Source organism: Manis javanica, chromosome 2 (genome assembly GCF_040802235.1).
Source record: "Manis javanica isolate MJ-LG chromosome 2, MJ_LKY, whole genome shotgun sequence".
NCBI classification, from domain to species: domain Eukaryota; kingdom Metazoa; phylum Chordata; class Mammalia; order Pholidota; family Manidae; genus Manis; species Manis javanica.
Window position 1 is genome coordinate 20144261 of NC_133157.1, and position 17940 is coordinate 20162200.

The 17940-nt window shown below is 46.7% G+C and overlaps 1 protein-coding gene across 1 annotated transcript; it reads left to right on the plus strand.

Moving 5' to 3' along the window:
- The first annotated feature begins 7925 nt into the window (after positions 1–7925).
- On the plus strand, positions 7926–16947 carry LOC140847075 (endogenous retrovirus group FC1 Env polyprotein-like). Its single transcript, XM_073226041.1, has 2 exons — positions 7926–8210; positions 14583–16947. Exon 2 carries the CDS (start codon positions 14757–14759, stop codon positions 16437–16439), a length of 1683 nt encoding a protein of 560 aa, XP_073082142.1. The 5' UTR covers positions 7926–8210; positions 14583–14756; the 3' UTR covers positions 16440–16947.
- The last annotated feature ends 993 nt before the right edge of the window (positions 16948–17940 follow it).

Here is a 17940-nt window from a genome sequence, read left to right on the forward strand (position 1 = left end):
TGCAGCAGCCCAGTTTGAAAAAGACTGATGCACCCCTATGTTTATCACAGCACTATTTACACTAGCCAAGATATGGAAGCAGCCTAAATGTCCATCAGTAGATGAATGGATAAGGAAGATGTGGTACATACACACAATGGAATATTATTCAGCCATAAGAAGAAAACAAATCCTACCATTTACAACAACATGGATGGAGCTAGAGGGTATTATGCTCAGTGAAATAAGCCAGGTGGAGAAAGACAAGTATCAAATGATTTCACTCATATGTGGAGTATAAGAACAAAGAACAACTGAAGGAACAAAACAGCAGCAGAATCACAGAACCTAAGAATGGACTAACAGTTACCAAAGGGAGAGGGACTGGGGAGGATGGGTGGTAAGGGAGGGATAAGGGCATGGGAAAGAAAGGGGGCACTACAATTAGCATGTATATTATAGCGGGGGGCATGGGGAGGGCTGTATAACAGAGTAAAGACAAATAGTGATTCCATAGCATCTTACTACGCTGATGGACAGTGACTGCAATGGGGCATGTGGGGGGAGTTGGTGAAGGAGGGAGCCTAGTAAACATAATGCTCTTCATGTAATTGTAGATTAATGATAACAAATAATAATAATAATAAAGACAAAAAGATGGAGAGAAAAGGGAGGTGTCAGCAACTATGCCTGCCAGTCACTCATCCCTTTCATTGCTCGTCCAGTTTCTCTTCCTTCAAATGCAGTCTTACAAGTACCTGATGCCTGGAGCTGCTACAGCCATCTTGTGGCCATGAGTGGAGACATCCGTAAACCCCACAGGGTAGCTGACTGGATAAATATTGAAAGAGCCCGTGGCTTTGATGGCATCATTGAGGCAATTGCACCTGCCTCCACACTTCTTAGGTAGAAAACAAACATGTCTATGGTGCAGGCAGTTTAGCTGGGATTCCTGAAACATGCTGCTGGTCTCATCCTTGGGGACTCAAGCATACAAGCAGAGAGTCTAAGAAAAGAGCAGCCGTTTGTGGTACCATTTGTGGGTAGCAGTGTTCCCAGCAGCTGTACCATGCTTCTATGACATGCGTTCTCAAAAGGGGCAATATCATCCCCCAAGGGGTGAAAGTTGGTTCTTGGGATTTCGTGGGACAAAAAAATCTCAGAATTAGAATGGCTTGTGGCCCTCCAGAAAGGTACCCCACAAAATCTTATTCTGTAGTTACTTAATTTTTCTTGTTAAGGAAAATTTAAACCTAATTAACTTCCCCTTTAGGCGCAGTGAAAAAAAAAAAAAAAAAACATTGAGAAACACTGCTCTCTAAAGATGCAGGGGAGGCCCTAAGAGAGTAGAGGAATCGAGTTCCTGGCTTCCTAAGGCGACTTGCCGAGCTCTGCATTCCAGCAGCCCTCCCAAGTTCCTTGTTCCAGGTACTACCACTGTAGCGGCTCCAGCCAGCCCTGCTCTTCTCAGCCCCTCCTGCACTATGTAATTCTGGTTACAAATGATTGTACAGGCCACAGGCTTGTCACATACACAGGTAGAAAGACCATGTGGGCACGAGGCCTTGTCTTTCTGTATACCCTGTGGGCAGCAGCATGGTGGTGGTGGGGCACCACAAGAAAATATACTCAGTACACAGATTAGACATCCAGATGAAGTGACTTCCTAAAGACAGGCCTCTCCCATACCCCCAGCTCATAAGGTAATTATTTATGCTGAAGTTTCAGGATTCTCTGACCAGCGGAGCAGGAGGCTTGTTTTTCCCTGAGTCCCCATGCGGAGCCTCCTGTGCTGTGGCAGGTAGCACCCTATACCACCACTCATGAAGAAAATGAGAGATTTGGGAAGCTGCACTAACTACACATCCCTTAATCTGATTCTGCTTGCCAGAATAGTAGCTTTTGAGCATATGCCAATAAAAGGAAACTTCTCAAAGTTTTATCTGTTGGAATGCTCATTTTCTCTAAGAGCAAACACTGGCCTCTGCAAGACTTCTTAAACCATGCTGCCCTACACCAGAATGAAGGTTCATTCAACTTCCAATTTCTAGTGCATGTGGTATATCTTGGCTGCTCCAGGCCAGCATCCTTGTGAGTCTTGCAAATTTACTCATTTAATTATCTCTTGTCATGAAGTCAAGGCAGACCTAAATTCTTCCGAGGAAAAGCCCACATCCAGTGCCTCAGAGTGGGTTCTTAGGAGGTTACAGTAGTAATGATACAAGTAATTTAACACTGAAATGAGAGCAGAGTTCTAGCCTCATTTCAACAACTGGATTTCTGTGCAACCTCAGAATTGAGGTCTGCTCTGCTGACTTTGGTCCATCTATCAGCACTGTTATTAACCAAATATTGGAATATTTGGTTACACAGATACATGTCAACTGCTATCTGGGGATTAGGAAACTCAGGGGACCCCAGAAACTTAATTATGTCATTGCTCCCTTAAAAAATTGGAATATATGCTACAAAATCATAGTTTGATATATTAGTGTAATTATTAATAGAATAGTTTTTTAAACTACTCTCATCTGGACAGGTCCTGTACTTTTTGTAGAGGAGAAGAATGCCTTTTATATTTGATGATAACACTGCTGATGGTATTCCACCACATGGGTAAGAAAAACTATACAGTGTCCTCTCCTTCCACTTCAGAACCAGGGGCCTTGGGCTAGTCAGGCAGTGAAAGACGGCGGAAGGAATACTCCTGTCATGTGCAGCTTCAGTTGGGACAGAAATCAAGAGACTGTGTAGAGTTTAGTAAAATGAGGAACCCAGATAACAAACAAAAAACAGGGTAAATTGTATTACTTAAATTAAAAAACACAGGGTAAGAGGTCTGAATTGGTCAGTAAAGAGGGAATGGTGGTAGTAAAATTAAGTGTCACCAGTGAAGAAAAGAGCCAGGGGTCAAGAACCAGGAACAAAAGGCCCAGAAAATAAGCCTTCTGGTGGTCTTGAGCGGCATCTGGGGCAGGAGGGGACGGGGGATGTCATTGTGAACCATGGTGCCAGCTGGGAGGGATGCCTGGAGTGGCCAGGACAGCCAGAGTCCGCTGTTCTGGAAAGCTGCTCTCAGCTAGTTGGGGGAATCCGGACAGGGGAAATGACCTCAAAATTCCTTTCTGACCCACCCACATTACTTGTTCAAATTAAGTCCTAGGTTGTAGAGGCACTAACTTTCTGTTTCTGAAGGCAGGATGCCTTCTTAGCCTAGATATACTCCCTCAGGAAGGATGTGGGTAGCAAAAATATTTCCCCCTTCCATTTAATTTAAACTTTTTATTTTAGAATACCTCTAGGTTTACAGAAAAGTTGCAAAGATAGTACAGAGTTCTCACATACTTCTCACTGTGTCTCCTAGTGTTTACATACGTTATGGTACATTTGTCACAACTAAGGAGCTAACACTGGTACCTTACTACTAACTAAATTATGCTTTACTGGATTTCAATAGTTTTTCCCTAATGTTCTTTTTCTGAACAGAATCTCACGCAGGGTACCTCATTACATTTTGTAGTGATGTCTCTTGGCCTCCTCTAGTCTGTGGCAGTTTTCTGTGGCAGTTTCTTAGACTTTCCTTGGGTATGAAGGCATTGACAGTTTTGAAAAGGACTGAGCAGGTATTTCATAGGATGCCCCTCATTTTGGGTTTCTAGAGTATTTTTCTCATGGTTAGCTTGGGTTTTGGGGCGAAGACCACAGAGGTGAAGGGCCATTCTCATCATATCCCATCAAAGACACACACTATCAACATGATTCACCATGATATTAACCTTGATCACCTGGCTGAAGTGTGTTTGCCAGGTTTCTTCTCTGTAGTCACTCCTCTCCCCTCCTTCCCATACTGTAGTTTTTGGAAGCACGTTGTTCAACACAGTTTGGTTCCGTTTTTACCATTGCTGTTGGGATCCCATTTTCAACTCTGTGTTTGAAAGAGAAACTCCTTGGTTAAGGCCAGTGTCAGAGCCTCAAGTGAGTGCACACTATGTCCTGCAGCAACCCCACAGGGGCTGATGGGGCTCTGCCTTTTGTGGGGCTAGTCTTCCTGGCTCCAGCCCTTTGGGCCTGGCCATCAGGGGTTTATCATCCTGAACCCCGCCCCTGCACTTGTTGAAGGAGAAGCTTCTCTCTCATTAGGTACAATAATTTCTTCCCAAAATCTAGTCAAGAAGTGGGGGTCTGCTTGATCACTGTCTAGGAAAAGATTGAGAATATATTCCAGATAAATTACAAATGTAAATGCATTAGTAGGATATTTAAATAACCTTGGAGAGAGTGGAGACCTTAAGTCATACTGGAAACTGGAAACATAGAAACTGTAAAAGAAAAAAGAGTATTTTGACTATAAGAAAATTAAGGAAATTTTGATATCAACAGTACCATTTATAAAAGGAAATCATGACAGGCAATTAGCGGTGAGAGCTAAAGGGCACAAGACTTCTTTCTGGGGTGGTAAAATATTTTAAAATTGTGGAGATGGTTGCACAGCTCTATGAAATCTATTAAGAACTACTGAACTGTATACTTTAAATGGATGAATTGATATATTAATTAGCTTGATAGTGATAATCATTTCACAATGTACACAGATACCAGAATATTGCATTCTACACTGTAAATACATGCAATTTTTTATTTGTCAATTATACTTTAATAAAGCTGGGGGGGGATAAATAAATAAATAAATAGATGAGTTGTATGGTATGTGAATTAAATTTCAATAAAGCTGTCACCAAAAAAAAAAAAGGATAATCTAGAGAAAATTATTTAGAACACAAATGACCAACTAGGCATTCATATCCTTAATATACATGGCCCCTACAAATTCATAAGGAACAATCCATCAAAAAATGGACAAAAGTAGTCAAAGAACTTCACAGGACAACTATTTTATAATACTATTTTCTATAGAGAGAACAGAAAATGAAGCCATTTTTTCTAGCATGACTGATTGAAATTTGCTTTTTATTATTGATAGTTTAGAAAAGTTTAGAAAAAGCTTCAAATTCATTGTTGGTAACATGCTAAGATCCAATCTGATACATTGGCAGGCATAAAATACGTGGCTTGCTACCAAATACACCTGCTGTTTGTAGTACTACTGTTACAGATTTTTAGCCTATAAAAGAAACTCTTACTCTGTTTCAGGTAAGTTTCACCAAAAAGAAAAAATTGTATGGTGAGTTTATTATTGTATGTACTGCTTTACCCAGGATAATCCTAAGAGGAGAAAACTTTTGGTTTTGGCTACTCATCAATGAGAACAGAATCATTCCCTTATAATTCTGTAACTTTGACAGTGGGAAGAATTTTCTATAAACCAGCTTCTGGCTCCATACATTTCCAACTCTGTTTCTCCTCTAGTACCCTCATACATCTGGTGCCAGGTGCCGTGAGACAAGTTCATTTTCCAGTGTGAGCTCTGGCCCTGTACCTTCACAGGAGTATACCTGGAAGCTATTCCTCTGCCAGGATGTCTAGCAAATAACCCCACTATGCAGTGAAGTGGCAGTGCACCTCATAAATACATCCTGCTAAACCCAAATAGATGCAAACCAGCTTGACCCTGAAAAATGCTTACAGCTGCTCCAAGGCAATCCAACCCAAGGGGAATTGCAAGGGACGGGAATTTGGAGGATAAAATGACTTAGTTTTTCAAGTGTTAAAAATAAATAACCCTGTAGCACACTGCTAAGATTTCTCCCAAGGCCTTGGGGGTGGAGAGTAGGGACACATGTTCAGGTAAAGGCCCTGAAACTTAAGCTTCATCAGCTTCACATTAAATCTGCCTCCACACCTACTGCACAAGGGAACAGGTGCTCACAAACAGTGCTAGCACAAATGTGTAGTGGTATCAGAATAAAGCACTAGTACCCATGGATGTATGTGTAAGATGTTTATTGCAGCATTGTTTGTGGACACAAAGAGAGTGGAAACAACCTACACATATAGCACTACAGAAAAGGCTGAACAACTTATAGCACATCCACACTATATGTGGATAAGCAATAAGAAATGGCACAGAGTTTTGTGTATTGAAAGGTTTATGATACATTAAAAAAGGCAAGTGGTGAGGTAATACGTATGATAAGATCAGTAATATATGAATGTGTATGTATATGTTTATACACGAGTAGGAAAATGTATACTAGGATATGCACCAGACTATTAAGGTTTTTACATTGAGATGAGGGGTTGGGACAGACTAGATGAACATATTCTTTCTACAGCTTCATATTGTGTATTTTCATACATTACAATGAGCACTTATTTCTTTTGTAATTTAAAAATTCAAATAAGGAAGAAATCTTAAATCAAAACATGAAACGTGAGCTAAACACGTTTACAAGGCCTCCTATTTCTTTTGTAAGGCTGAGCAATATTCTAAGACAACCATTTGCCTACGTGTCTCCAATCTTAAAGTGATAAAACTACAAGAACTTTAAAAAATCTCCATTATACCCCAATGAACAATCCATAGCATTTTCTAAAAAACCTCTTATGGCATGTATCACTTTCTCTTTCAAATTATATTTATATGCTACACAACAACAAAGGCAGTTTCCATGGCCAATCCTAGACTCCCACCTTACAGCTATGTCCCACTCTTTTTGTCCCACCTCACTTTTATCAGGTGTGTTTTGAGACATGGGCTAACAAGCAAGGTTGAATTCATGTCATATAATTAAAAGTACACTATAGAAGCATTTCAAATTTTAGAAAAAATTTCAATTTTAGTCACGAGTTTTTTATTTTTACACTTCAGTATGCATCTTCTGCTGTTAACTATACACGATGTGTATTTTTAACTGGAGCTGGTATGTATTCAGTGTCTTCATTTTCACGATTTCAAGATTTTTTTAAATATTCTGAATACATACTACATATAGAAGTTTTCTGGATGACCACTATTTAAATAACTAATGAAATGGCTTTCAGTTCCCACATTTACATTTGTTTAAGTTCAAGAAATTTCCCAATGTCTCAAAAATTTCCTTCTGTTAATGACAAATGACAACAGCAGGCTTACCACATGTCAGGCCCATCTGAGCATTTGTGTGGGGCCTGAGGCCAGAGTACAGATTCAGGCTCACATTCCATATGTCTAAATATTTAAAAGTTATAAATCAAGCTAACAAATGTATATAAAGCTATGGCTTTGCAATGACTTAAAGTTGGCAAAATCAAAGACAACTATTATTTTTCATGGCTGGGTGGTCTGTTGATATTTGATATGAGTAACAAATACATAAACAGTTCATGAAATTTCCTTCCCTTGCCTTTATAGCAGCAAAATAATTATTTTTAAGATGATAAGATTTTTCACATAAATTGTACATTAACAGTGTTAAAACATAAACTGAAGCATGTTAAAAATTTTAAGAGATTGAGCAAAAAGCGATTCCAACAGGTAGCACCAAAGTGGAACTCCACCTACAGGAGCTGGGGAGAGACTTTCATAGGAAGAAAAAAGATGGAAGCAAGCAAGGCAATTCCTGACTGGCTACAGCTTAGAGCCTAGTTGGCTGTTTGTGACTGGCTGTCCCTAGGTTTCAATTTTGGAGCGCTGAGGCATTTTGCAGGCATAGATTTTGCTTTGCTTACGTAGGTGCCATGACATTAGAGCCATCTCGGTCTAACGGCTTCCTTGTTTAATTAATTTAACAAAATTTAAGTTCAACTGGACAAACTAAACTTCCTTGAGTGATTGTAGCTCTTAAGTTTTTTATTAATTTCAATTTGGAGAAAACATACTCACTAGTAACAAACAGATACTGCCAATTAAATTCTTAAAGTAACACTTAGACTCAGAAATGAATCACAAATTTTATATATCATTAAAACACTTGAAGGGTCCCCACCAGTAAGATGGCGAACTTCCGGCTTCTTTTCGGGGTCCTCGGTTCCCGCCGGCGCCACCTGAAGCCCAATCACCTCTCGCCCCCCTCCCAATCCCAGCACCTAGCCAACAGCCACCAGCCCCGTAGAAGTAACACCACAATCACCCTATGCCCCATCCTATATATCCCAGCACCTTTCCCTAATAAAGCGGAACTCTCCGGTAAATTGCTGTTGTGTGTCGCTCCTTTCCTTTCATTGGTGCCGAAACCCGGGAGACGGGACACCCCAACTGGGCCCCGTCTTCCCCCAACACCAGCAGCAGCTTGCCCTCGTCCTCTTTTTCCGGCGCTGGCTCATCACACTCACCACTCCTCTCTGGCCTTTAGGTAAGTCCCCCCCCCCCCCTCCGGGGTGGGCCACTCTTCCCTGAGCTATCGCAGTGCCATTGACCGTGATCGTCCGGCAAGGCCCTGACGCTCGGGGACGAGGAGGGAACGCTCCCCGCCTCAGGCCTTCACGGCTGCGGCGGACCCTCAGGCCCCTCCTCCAAAAGCCATAAACCCCCACCTCAGCTGAGACTTTTTAAGCAAAACTTCCCCGGGGTGGGCCACTCTTCCCTGAGCTATCGCAGTGCCATTGACCGTGATCGTCCGGCAAGGCCCTGACGCTCGGGGACGAGGAGGGAACGCTCCCCGCCTCAGGCCTTCACGGCTGCGGCGGACCCTCAGGCCCCTCCTCCAAAAGCCATAAACCCCCACCTCAGCTGAGACTTTTTAAGCAAAACTTCCCCGGGGTGGGCCACTCTTCCCTGAGCTATCGCAGTGCCATTGACCGTGATCGTCCGGCAAGGCCCTGATGCTCAGGGACGAGGAGGGAACGCTCCCCGCCTCAGGCCTTCACGGCTGCGGCGGACCCTCAGGCCCCTCCCCCGACAGCCATAAATCCCTGCCTCAGGCCCTCACGGCTGCAGCGGACCCTCAGGCCCCTCCTCCAAAAGCCATAAACCCCCACCTCAGGCCTTCACAGCTGCAGCAGACTCTCAGCCCCCCCCCCCCAACAGCCATAAATGAGGTGACTCCTTTGCGGATGAGAACGCTCCTTTTCCCGCTCCCTCCTCCTTCTGTTCCGTCCGCCGAAACCTGTTCGGCCCGCCGAAAACGCCTAGCGCTAGGTACCTCGTGACTCCGGCACTCTGCCTTCTTAGGGAAGTTTGGGTGACGACCCACACTTCCCAAGAAATTCCGACTCGTATACGAGTTTCCGCAGACCACCAAGGATCATCGGGGACGCCCTTTGTCTCCTTGTGGTCTGCCTCCAGTCCGAGGATCCCCGTTCGTCTTCCCCTGTTTGTCTCCTTCTCTGTCCTTTAGCCATTTTGTCTCCTTGTGGTCTGCCTCCAGTCTGAGGATCTCCGTTCGTCTTCCCCTGTTTGTCTCCTTCTCTGTCCTTTAGCCATGGGAGCCTCCTCATCCCTCCCTGAAAGTTCACCTCTTGAATGCCTGCTTAAGCATCTGGCTACCCTCTCCCTGACGCCTGATATAAAACCAAAACTTCTCCGTAAATATTGCTCCCAAGATTGGCCGACATACCCCCTAGACAATAACAACCAATGGCCCGCAGGGGGAACTCTTGATCCTAACATCACTCGCAATCTCTTTAACTACTGCCAGCGCCTGAAAAAATGGAAGGAGATTCCCTATATCGAAGCTTTTCGCCTCCTAGCTCAAAATCCCAGCCTCTGCACCACCTGCTCCCCGCCCCAAGTTCTCCTAGCCTGCAAGCCGTCTCCCTCCCCTCCACACACTCCCAGTCCCTCTTCAATTACCTTTGACCCGGCCGACGAGCCTCCGCCATACAGACTTCCCCCTTCAGCCCCTCCCCCTCCTACAACCCCTCCACCCTCCGCCGCCACTGCCGCCTCTTTCCCCATGGCAGAAGCCTCCCGTCCTCTCCCTTCCCCTTCTCCTTCTACAACAGCCTCTCCCCCTTCCTCTACCGCCGCCACCGCTGCCGCTTTCCCCGCGGCAGAAGCTTCCCATCCTCTCCCTTCCCCTTCTCCTTCTACAACAGCCTCTCCCCCTTCCTCTACCGCCGCCACCGCTGCCGCTTTCCCCGCGGCAGAAGCTTCCCATCCTCTCCCTTCCCCTTCTTCTCCTACAACAGCCCCTCCCCCTTCCTCTATCGGCGCCGCCGCCTCCACCCCCGCAGAAGCCTCCCATCCTCTCCCTTCCCCCTCCTCCACCATCTCCTCCTGCACCTCACCACCTCCTCCTCTGTCCCCCTCACCTTCCCCCCTCCCGCAAATCAAGCCTGAGCCTTTCAGCCCCCCTCTAACTAAGTTCCAAGAGCCTCGTCCATTTTTGCCCCCTCAGACTCGGTCCCGAGGGCCTCCCAAAATTATCGCCCCGCTCCGGGAAGTAGCAGGATCCGAAGGCATCTTGCGTGTTCACGTCCCCTTCTCCTTAGGAGATTTAGCCCAACTAGAGAAACGCCTAGGTTCCTTTTCCACTGATCCCACGACCTACATCAGGGAGTTTCAATGGACCCTCCAGTCTTACAGCCTCACGCATCATGACATCTTCATGCTCCTAGCCAATACTCTCCTCCCTGAGGAGCGTAGACGAGCTTGGGACTTCGCCCAAATGCATGCTACCGAAACCCACAGGACTGACCCCACCTGTCCCCCTGGTCCCACTGCTGTCCCCGAACAAGACCCACACTGGGATTATAACACCGCTGTGGGTCTCCACTCTCGAGATATTTTTGCCTCCTGCTTAATAGCAGGTCTAAAAAAGGCAGCTCGTAAAGTAGTCAATTTTCAAAAGCTCCAAGACATAATTCAAAAGAGAGATGAAACCCCCTCCGAGTTCTTAGATAGACTCACTCAAGCCCTATTACAGTATACCAGCCTGGACCCAGAAACACCTGAAGGAAGACAGGTCCTTATGACATACTTCCTAGCTCAAAGCTACCCCGACATTAAAGCTAAACTCAAAAAGTTAGAACAGGGCCCCGCTACCCCACAGACTGAGATCCTAACAGTGGCCTTTAAAGTCTTCCATAACCGGGAGGAGGAGAAAGAACGCCGTAAACAAAAAGCTGATCAGGCCAATTTCCAGATGTTGGCCCAGCTGATAAAACCACAACCTGGGCGCCCCTCTACAGACAAGCCCCCCCAAGGAGCTTGTTTCAAGTGCGGAAAAGAGGGACATTGGTCAAGGGCGTGCCCCTCCCCCAGATCTCCTACCACCCCATGCCCCAGATGCCACAAAAAGGGCCACTGGGGGTCTGATTGCCCAACCACCCGAAGGGGAGGCTGGACGAACAACCCCCATCCTAAGCCCACCGTAGTGGGGCTGGCAGAAGAAGATTGACGGGGCCCGGGGGCTTCTCGCCCGACCATTTCCATCACCAAACAGGAGCCCAGGGTTACTTTAACAGTAGACGGTCGCCCCATCTCCTTCCTCCTAGATACAGGAGCCACCTTCTCAGTCTTGCGAGAATACCGGGGCCCTACCACGCCAGCCATTACTCCTATAGTCGGGGTAGGAGGTAAACAGATTTTCCCATTAAAAACCCCCCCCCCTTTTATGCACAATCCTAGACAGTCCCATACCTTTCTCCCACTCCTTCCTAGTTATGCCCCAGTGTCCCATCCCCTTACTAGGACGGGACATCCTTTCCCTCCTCCACGTTTCCATAACTATATCCAATCCCACAGCCCCCAGTACTCCCTTTCTGATGGCCCTCATAGCCGACAGCCCCCCTCTACCCAATGAAAGCTCCAGTTCTGCCCTTATACACCCTGTAAATCCCAAAGTTTGGGACATTACAAGCCCCTCCATGGCCCTATGTCCCCCTGCCTCTATCAAATTACGTGACCCCTCTCAGTATATCTGTCAGGCCCAATACCCCCTAACCACTTCAGCCCTCATAGGCCTCCAACCCATCATTCAAGATCTCTTAAACAAAAACTACCTCAGACCCACTCACTCCCCATTTAATACCCCCATATTAGCTGTTAAAAAAAACAACGGATCTTTCCGCCTTGTCCAAGACCTTCGCCTCATCAACATAGCCGTTGTCCCTATCCATCCCTTAGTTCCAAATCCATACACCCTTTTATCGCAGATCCCTGCTTCTGCATCCCACTTCTCAGTCCTAGATCTCAAGGACGCATTTTTTTCTATTCCCCTAGACCCCTCCTCCCAAGATTTTTTTGCCTTCACCTGGACGGACCCATACACCAGACATTCTGTTCAGCTTACTTGGACAGTTTTACCACAAGGCTTCCGAGATAGTCCCCATATTTTTGGACAAGTCCTAGCTCAAGACCTCAAACAGTTTCACCATGATCACCCCGAGTCCACTTTATTACAATATGTAGATGATCTTCTGCTCTGCAGTCCCTCGTGGGAACAGTCTCAACTTGACACTGCGTCTCTACTTAACCTTCTAGCTTCCAGAGGTTACCGAGTATCCCCTGCCAAAGCTCAAATCTCTTCCCCTTCTGTCACTTACCTTGGATTCCTTCTGTCTCAGCAAAGAAAGTCCATTACCTTAGACAGAAAACGACTCCTCTCTGACCTGCCCGTTCCCAAAACCAAGACAGAAATCCTTTCCTTTCTAGGCTTGGCTGGGTATTTTAGAGCGTGGATCCCTAACTTCTCCCTGTTGGCAAGACCCCTATACGACCTCAGCAAGGGCCCCCCTGAAGAACCATTATCATCCTCACCCCGACACTCCTTCATTAAGCTCCGTCAAGCCCTTGTAGAAGCTCCAGCTCTCCATCTCCCTGATTTGTCAAAACCCTTCTCATTATACATTCATGAGAGGTCCAGTCAAGCTCTAGGAGTCCTAGGCCAATATTATGGCCCATCCTTTGCCCCAGTAGCTTATCTCTCCAAGCAATTAGACCCCACAGTTCGGGGATGGGCCCCCTGCCTACGGGCATTAGCCGCTGGACAGCTCTTGCAGAAAGAAGCTCATAAACTAACATTCGGAGCGCCACTTACCATTCTGTCCCCACATCACCTAAAAGATCTCTTAACCTACAAAAGTTTACAGACTCTCCCCCCCTCCAGACTCCTCACCTTACTGTCCTCTTTCCTCCAAAATCCAAACATTTCTTTCCTCCCCTGCCCGCCCCTAAATCCGGCCACTCTTCTTCCTCTACCCTGCTCTCCTCATACTCCCTCGCATGATTGCCTAGAAGCCCTTCACAACTTCCTTCCATGCCACTCCACGATCTCCGAAGGAGCCCTCTCACACTCCGACCTCATCTGGTTTACTGATGGGTCCTCCTTTAAACATGAGGGCATCCACTACTCAGGATATGCAGTAGTCTCCCTCGAAGATGTCATTGAAGCACGAGCCCTACCCCCTGGTACAACCAATCAGCAGGCTGAACTCATTGCAGCCACCAGAGCTTGCACTCTGGCCCGGGACACGTCTCTCACATTGTACACTGACTCCAAGTACGTATTCCACATTCTCTTGTCCCACGCGGCAGTATGGAAAGAACGAGGCCTCCTCACCACAAAAGGGAATTCCATAACTAATTCAGCCTTAATTACTAAACTTTTAGAGGCTTCACAACTCCCACACCGACTAGGCATAGTCCACTGCAAATCACATCAAAAAGATGACTCCCCCATTGCAAGAGGTAACAACAAGGCCGACAGAGTAGCCCGGTCAGTTGCCCTATCAGAAAACGCACCAGGCAACAATCCGTCTGCCCTTGCAGTTTTAGCCTTATCACAAGATGCCCTCTGCTCTCAGGACAAAGAGTCTCTCTTCCGCCTCTTACATGACCTGTTCCACCCCAGCCCCCAATCCTTAATCCATTTTTTACAATCTTTTTTTCCTCTCTCTCCTGAAGACAAAACCCTACTTAACCAAATAACCTGCAAGTGCACCATCTGCCAACGCACTAACCCTAATACCCCCCTCAAAGCCCGACCCTTCCCGGCTCATCAAGCAAGGGGTAATGTCCCCGCTGCAGATTGGCAAATAGACTTCACTAACATGCCCCCTGTACGACGTACCAGATACCTACTCGTGCTAGTAGATACATTTTCAGGATGGGTTGAAGCTTTCCCCACCACTAACAAACGAGCATCCGTAGTTGCCTCTATCCTCCTCACCCAGATCTTTCCTAGGTTCGGGATGCCCACTTCCCTCCAATCAGATAACGGCCCTGAGTTCACTGCCCAAATTATCCAGAACCTCTCCAAGTCGCTCTCGCTCCCCTGGCATTTACATTGTCCTTATCGACCACAAGCTTCAGGAAAAGTAGAAAGAGCCAATAGGACTCTAAAAGACATCCTGACCAAACTATCTCTAGAACTACACCTTGACTGGGTTCGCTTACTTCCCTTAGCTCTACTCCGCATTCGAGCCCTCCCAAAAAAACCTTCCTTCTTGTCACCCTTTGAGATCATGTACGGCCGCCCGATTCTACCCCCGGGGCTCCCTTCCCACAAAGGACCAATTCCTCCCAATATAGCCCTTCCACTACTCTCTCTCCTCCGCACTGAATTGTGGAAATATCAAGATTGGCTCCTTCCTGATCCATCCGCCTCCCAAAATCCTCCTGTCTTACAGCCCGGCCAACTAGTGTTTTATAAGCCACCACAGGATCAGCCCTCTCTCACCCCGAAATGGGAAGGTCCACACCCAGTTATTCTCTGCACCCCCTCGGCTGCCAAGCTCTCACTGCCTGATAACTCTGTCACCCCTTGGATTCATATCTCCAGGTTGAAACCAAATACCCAAGACTCACCTTCTCTGGACACCCAAGACCCATCAGTCACAATCCAGAGTCCTTCGGACACAGCCCAAGACGCTGTCTACTCTACCACGCCTCATCCCTCTGATCCCTTGAAGCTCCGCATCTCCCGTGCACCCCCTTTGCCATCCATACCTGAATCATGACTTTTTCCTCCTTTACTGCTCTCTCGCTTTTTTCCCTCATTCCTATTGTCTTCCCTGCCGCCCCATCCTCCTTTGTATGGCGATTCAAAGTCAAGCAGACTTACACACAGCATCAAACAAAAGTTACTGCCCTCATTGCCACATCAGACTGCCCTCTGAAAGGCTGCTCTGAGCCTTTGTACCTCCACTTTCCTCCCTCCACTGAAGTATTCATTTACAGCTACCTTTATTCTCCCTACCTCTGCTTCCTCTATGACCAAAGACAAGCCTATTGCAGGCGATGGCCAGACACCTACGGGGGATGCCCCTACTGGTCTTGCACCATTCACTACATGGGTGACTTCCAGTACCCACAGTATTACTCCTCCAACCGTTTCATGAAATATCCCAACGGCTCATTCTCCTTATCAATCCCAGATCCCTGGGACTCTCGATGGGCTGCTGGAGTAACAGCCTCAGTTTACTACAAGGGGTCCTCGACCCCCCACGGTACCCTTCATATCTCTCGAGAGTATGTTCCCTCTCGCTCCCAGATCTCTCAAGTTGCATCAGATATCAGACATTCTGAAAAGGTCATTATCCAAACTCTTGACGGCGCCTCTTCATCTTATTCCTCCTACTCTTGGTTACAGCTCATTCAAGACACCACCATCTTTCTCAACCACACCCTCAACACCGCCAATTGTTTCTTGTGCGCATCACTACAGCGCCCACTGCTGGCCGCCGTGCCCCTTAATATTTCCAACTACTCCTTCCATGCAGAAGGACAACCCCTCCGTCCCCTGGCAGACATACCCCTATGGGAGCCAGAATACCCAGATAATCTCACCATCCACCACTGTGTAGGCCCAACTCCACCCCCCTCCAGTGCACTTCACTGCCTCTCTATCTACACCCCTACCTCCGGCTCCAAGACTTTTACACAACCGGGACACTTCTTTTGGTGTAATGGCAGCCTTTTCAACTCACTGCCTCTCAATTCCGATACACCCTGCATTCTCGTCACCCTAATCCCACAGCTTACACTTTACAGCATGGCAGAATTCCTTGAGCTCCAACCTCCCTTGCACTCGCGCACAAAAAGGGCTGCTTTCCTTCCCATCATGGTCGGTATCTCTTTAATCACCTCAGCCATTGGGGTGGGGTTTTCAGGAGGAGCCTTGGGTCACTCTCTATGGGCAGTTAGAGATCTCGACGCCAAACTTGAGGGAGCCCTGGCATCCACTGCCGATTCCCTAGCCTCTCTCCAAAGACAAGTCACTTCGCTAGCTAAAGTCACCCTTCAAAACCGGCGGGCCCTAGATCTGCTTACAGCCGAGAAGGGTGGCACCTGCGTCTTCCTCCAGGAAGAGTGCTGCTATTACATCAACGAATCCGGCATTGTAGAAACTGACATCACCAAACTCACTGACCTTGCCTCCAGCCTCCACTCTGCTTCCAATTCCAACCCATTCTCGTCAATACTAACAAACCCCCTCCTCACCTGGCTCTGGCCCATTGCAGGCCCCATAATAGTCATTCTTCTTGTCTGTCTCTTCTTACCCTGTATAATAAAGTTCATCAAATCCCAAGTCGGGAAAATCTCTAATCAAGCTTTCAACCAGCTTTTACTCAGGAACTACCAGCTTCTGGCCACGGAAGACCCCTCACCCTCACGTGACCTCCTCACCACATGCTGAGATGGACCCCTCTCTCCGCTGGAAACTGTTCCTGGAAACAATGGCCGCAGACGCCTGGCTCCTGACACCCATATCCTCTTGGCACCATTGGAATCAACAGGTCCTCAACCTATGGTTACAGGGAACCTTCATTGATTTCCAACCTGAAGAAGTCCACATCTACTCATCCTTACTGTGGGGAGTCCTGTCAACCCTTTCCTCCCAATCCTCAAACCCTCACTCCCTTCTCCGCCCCTGTTCAGCAGGAAGCAGTCAGAAAGAAAGCAACGCCCACAAACCCATAGAGGAGAAAGGGGGGAATGAAGGGTCCCCACCAGTAAGATGGCGAACTTCCGGCTTCTTTTCGGGGTCCTCGGTTCCCGCCGGCGCCACCTGAAGCCCAATCACCTCTCGCCCCCCTCCCAATCCCAGCACCTAGCCAACAGCCACCAGCCCCGTAGAAGTAACACCACAATCACCCTATGCCCCATCCTATATATCCCAGCACCTTTCCCTAATAAAGCGGAACTCTCCGGTAAATTGCTGTTGTGTGTCGCTCCTTTCCTTTCAACACTGAAATGGAGATACATGATAATTATCACAGACTATTAGAATATATTTTAATTTTATTATAAATTGTTGCTTATATTGATTTTTTAAATTTTTACCATCTCAACGCAATCTCGAGAGTCCTACAGTAAAGAATCAGTATTATGCTTCACTCATGGTACACATAAACTGACATACATATAAATGTAAAAGGGATATCAATCGCTAAGTTCCATAAACATTCAGCCACAGTACAACTCTTGTGAATACTAATTCATGAACAAGTCCAGAATCCCAAAGGAGAATAAGAAGGAAGGAAAAGGACATTTAGCACCAGAGAGAGAATTGTTGGTTATGCAAGAAATTGTTGAATTCATCTGATCTGAGCAGTGGCATTTGGAAGTTAATGATTTGCTTTTTCTTTTACCTAAGTATTTTTGCTGCTCAATTATTCCCTGCACTAAAAAGCAGTGTCCATTTCTGACCTTGTGAAATAATGGGAAAAATACATATTGGTCTCTGCCCAGCACTTGCACCTCATTCTTGACATAGAGTTCCAGAAACCCTTGTAAATCCCTGGGGTGGTAGGGGCTTAGTTCCCAAGCCATGCAGATTCAAGCAGATACTGGATGCCAGGTGACCCTGGCTTCAGGAGTTGGCGATGGTTCTGCCCTATATTGGAGCAGGAGTTCAGTGAACTTGCCTTCCCTTCCTGTGTTCTTCCTTGCGCTCTACTGCCTGCAAGGCTGTTGCCATTCACTGCCACTCACGCTTTAATGAATTTCTTTCTTACCTACACTTGTCCAACCTGTGTGTAAATTCTTTCTTGATCAGAGTCAAGAACCTTCTCCAAGGCTGAGGTCTCACCAAGCAGAGATCTCCCAGATTGGACTGCCTGAGAACACCACTGTTGGATAAAGCACAGAATTTCCAGAATCTCCTGCCTGGTCTTTGTCCATTTACATAGCAATAG

Bases quoted from the DNA above. Each gene is read 5' to 3' on its own strand.
- LOC140847075 (XM_073226041.1), top strand. From the start codon at position 14,757: ATGACTTTTTCCTCCTTTACTGCTCTCTCGCTTTTTTCCCTCATTCCT.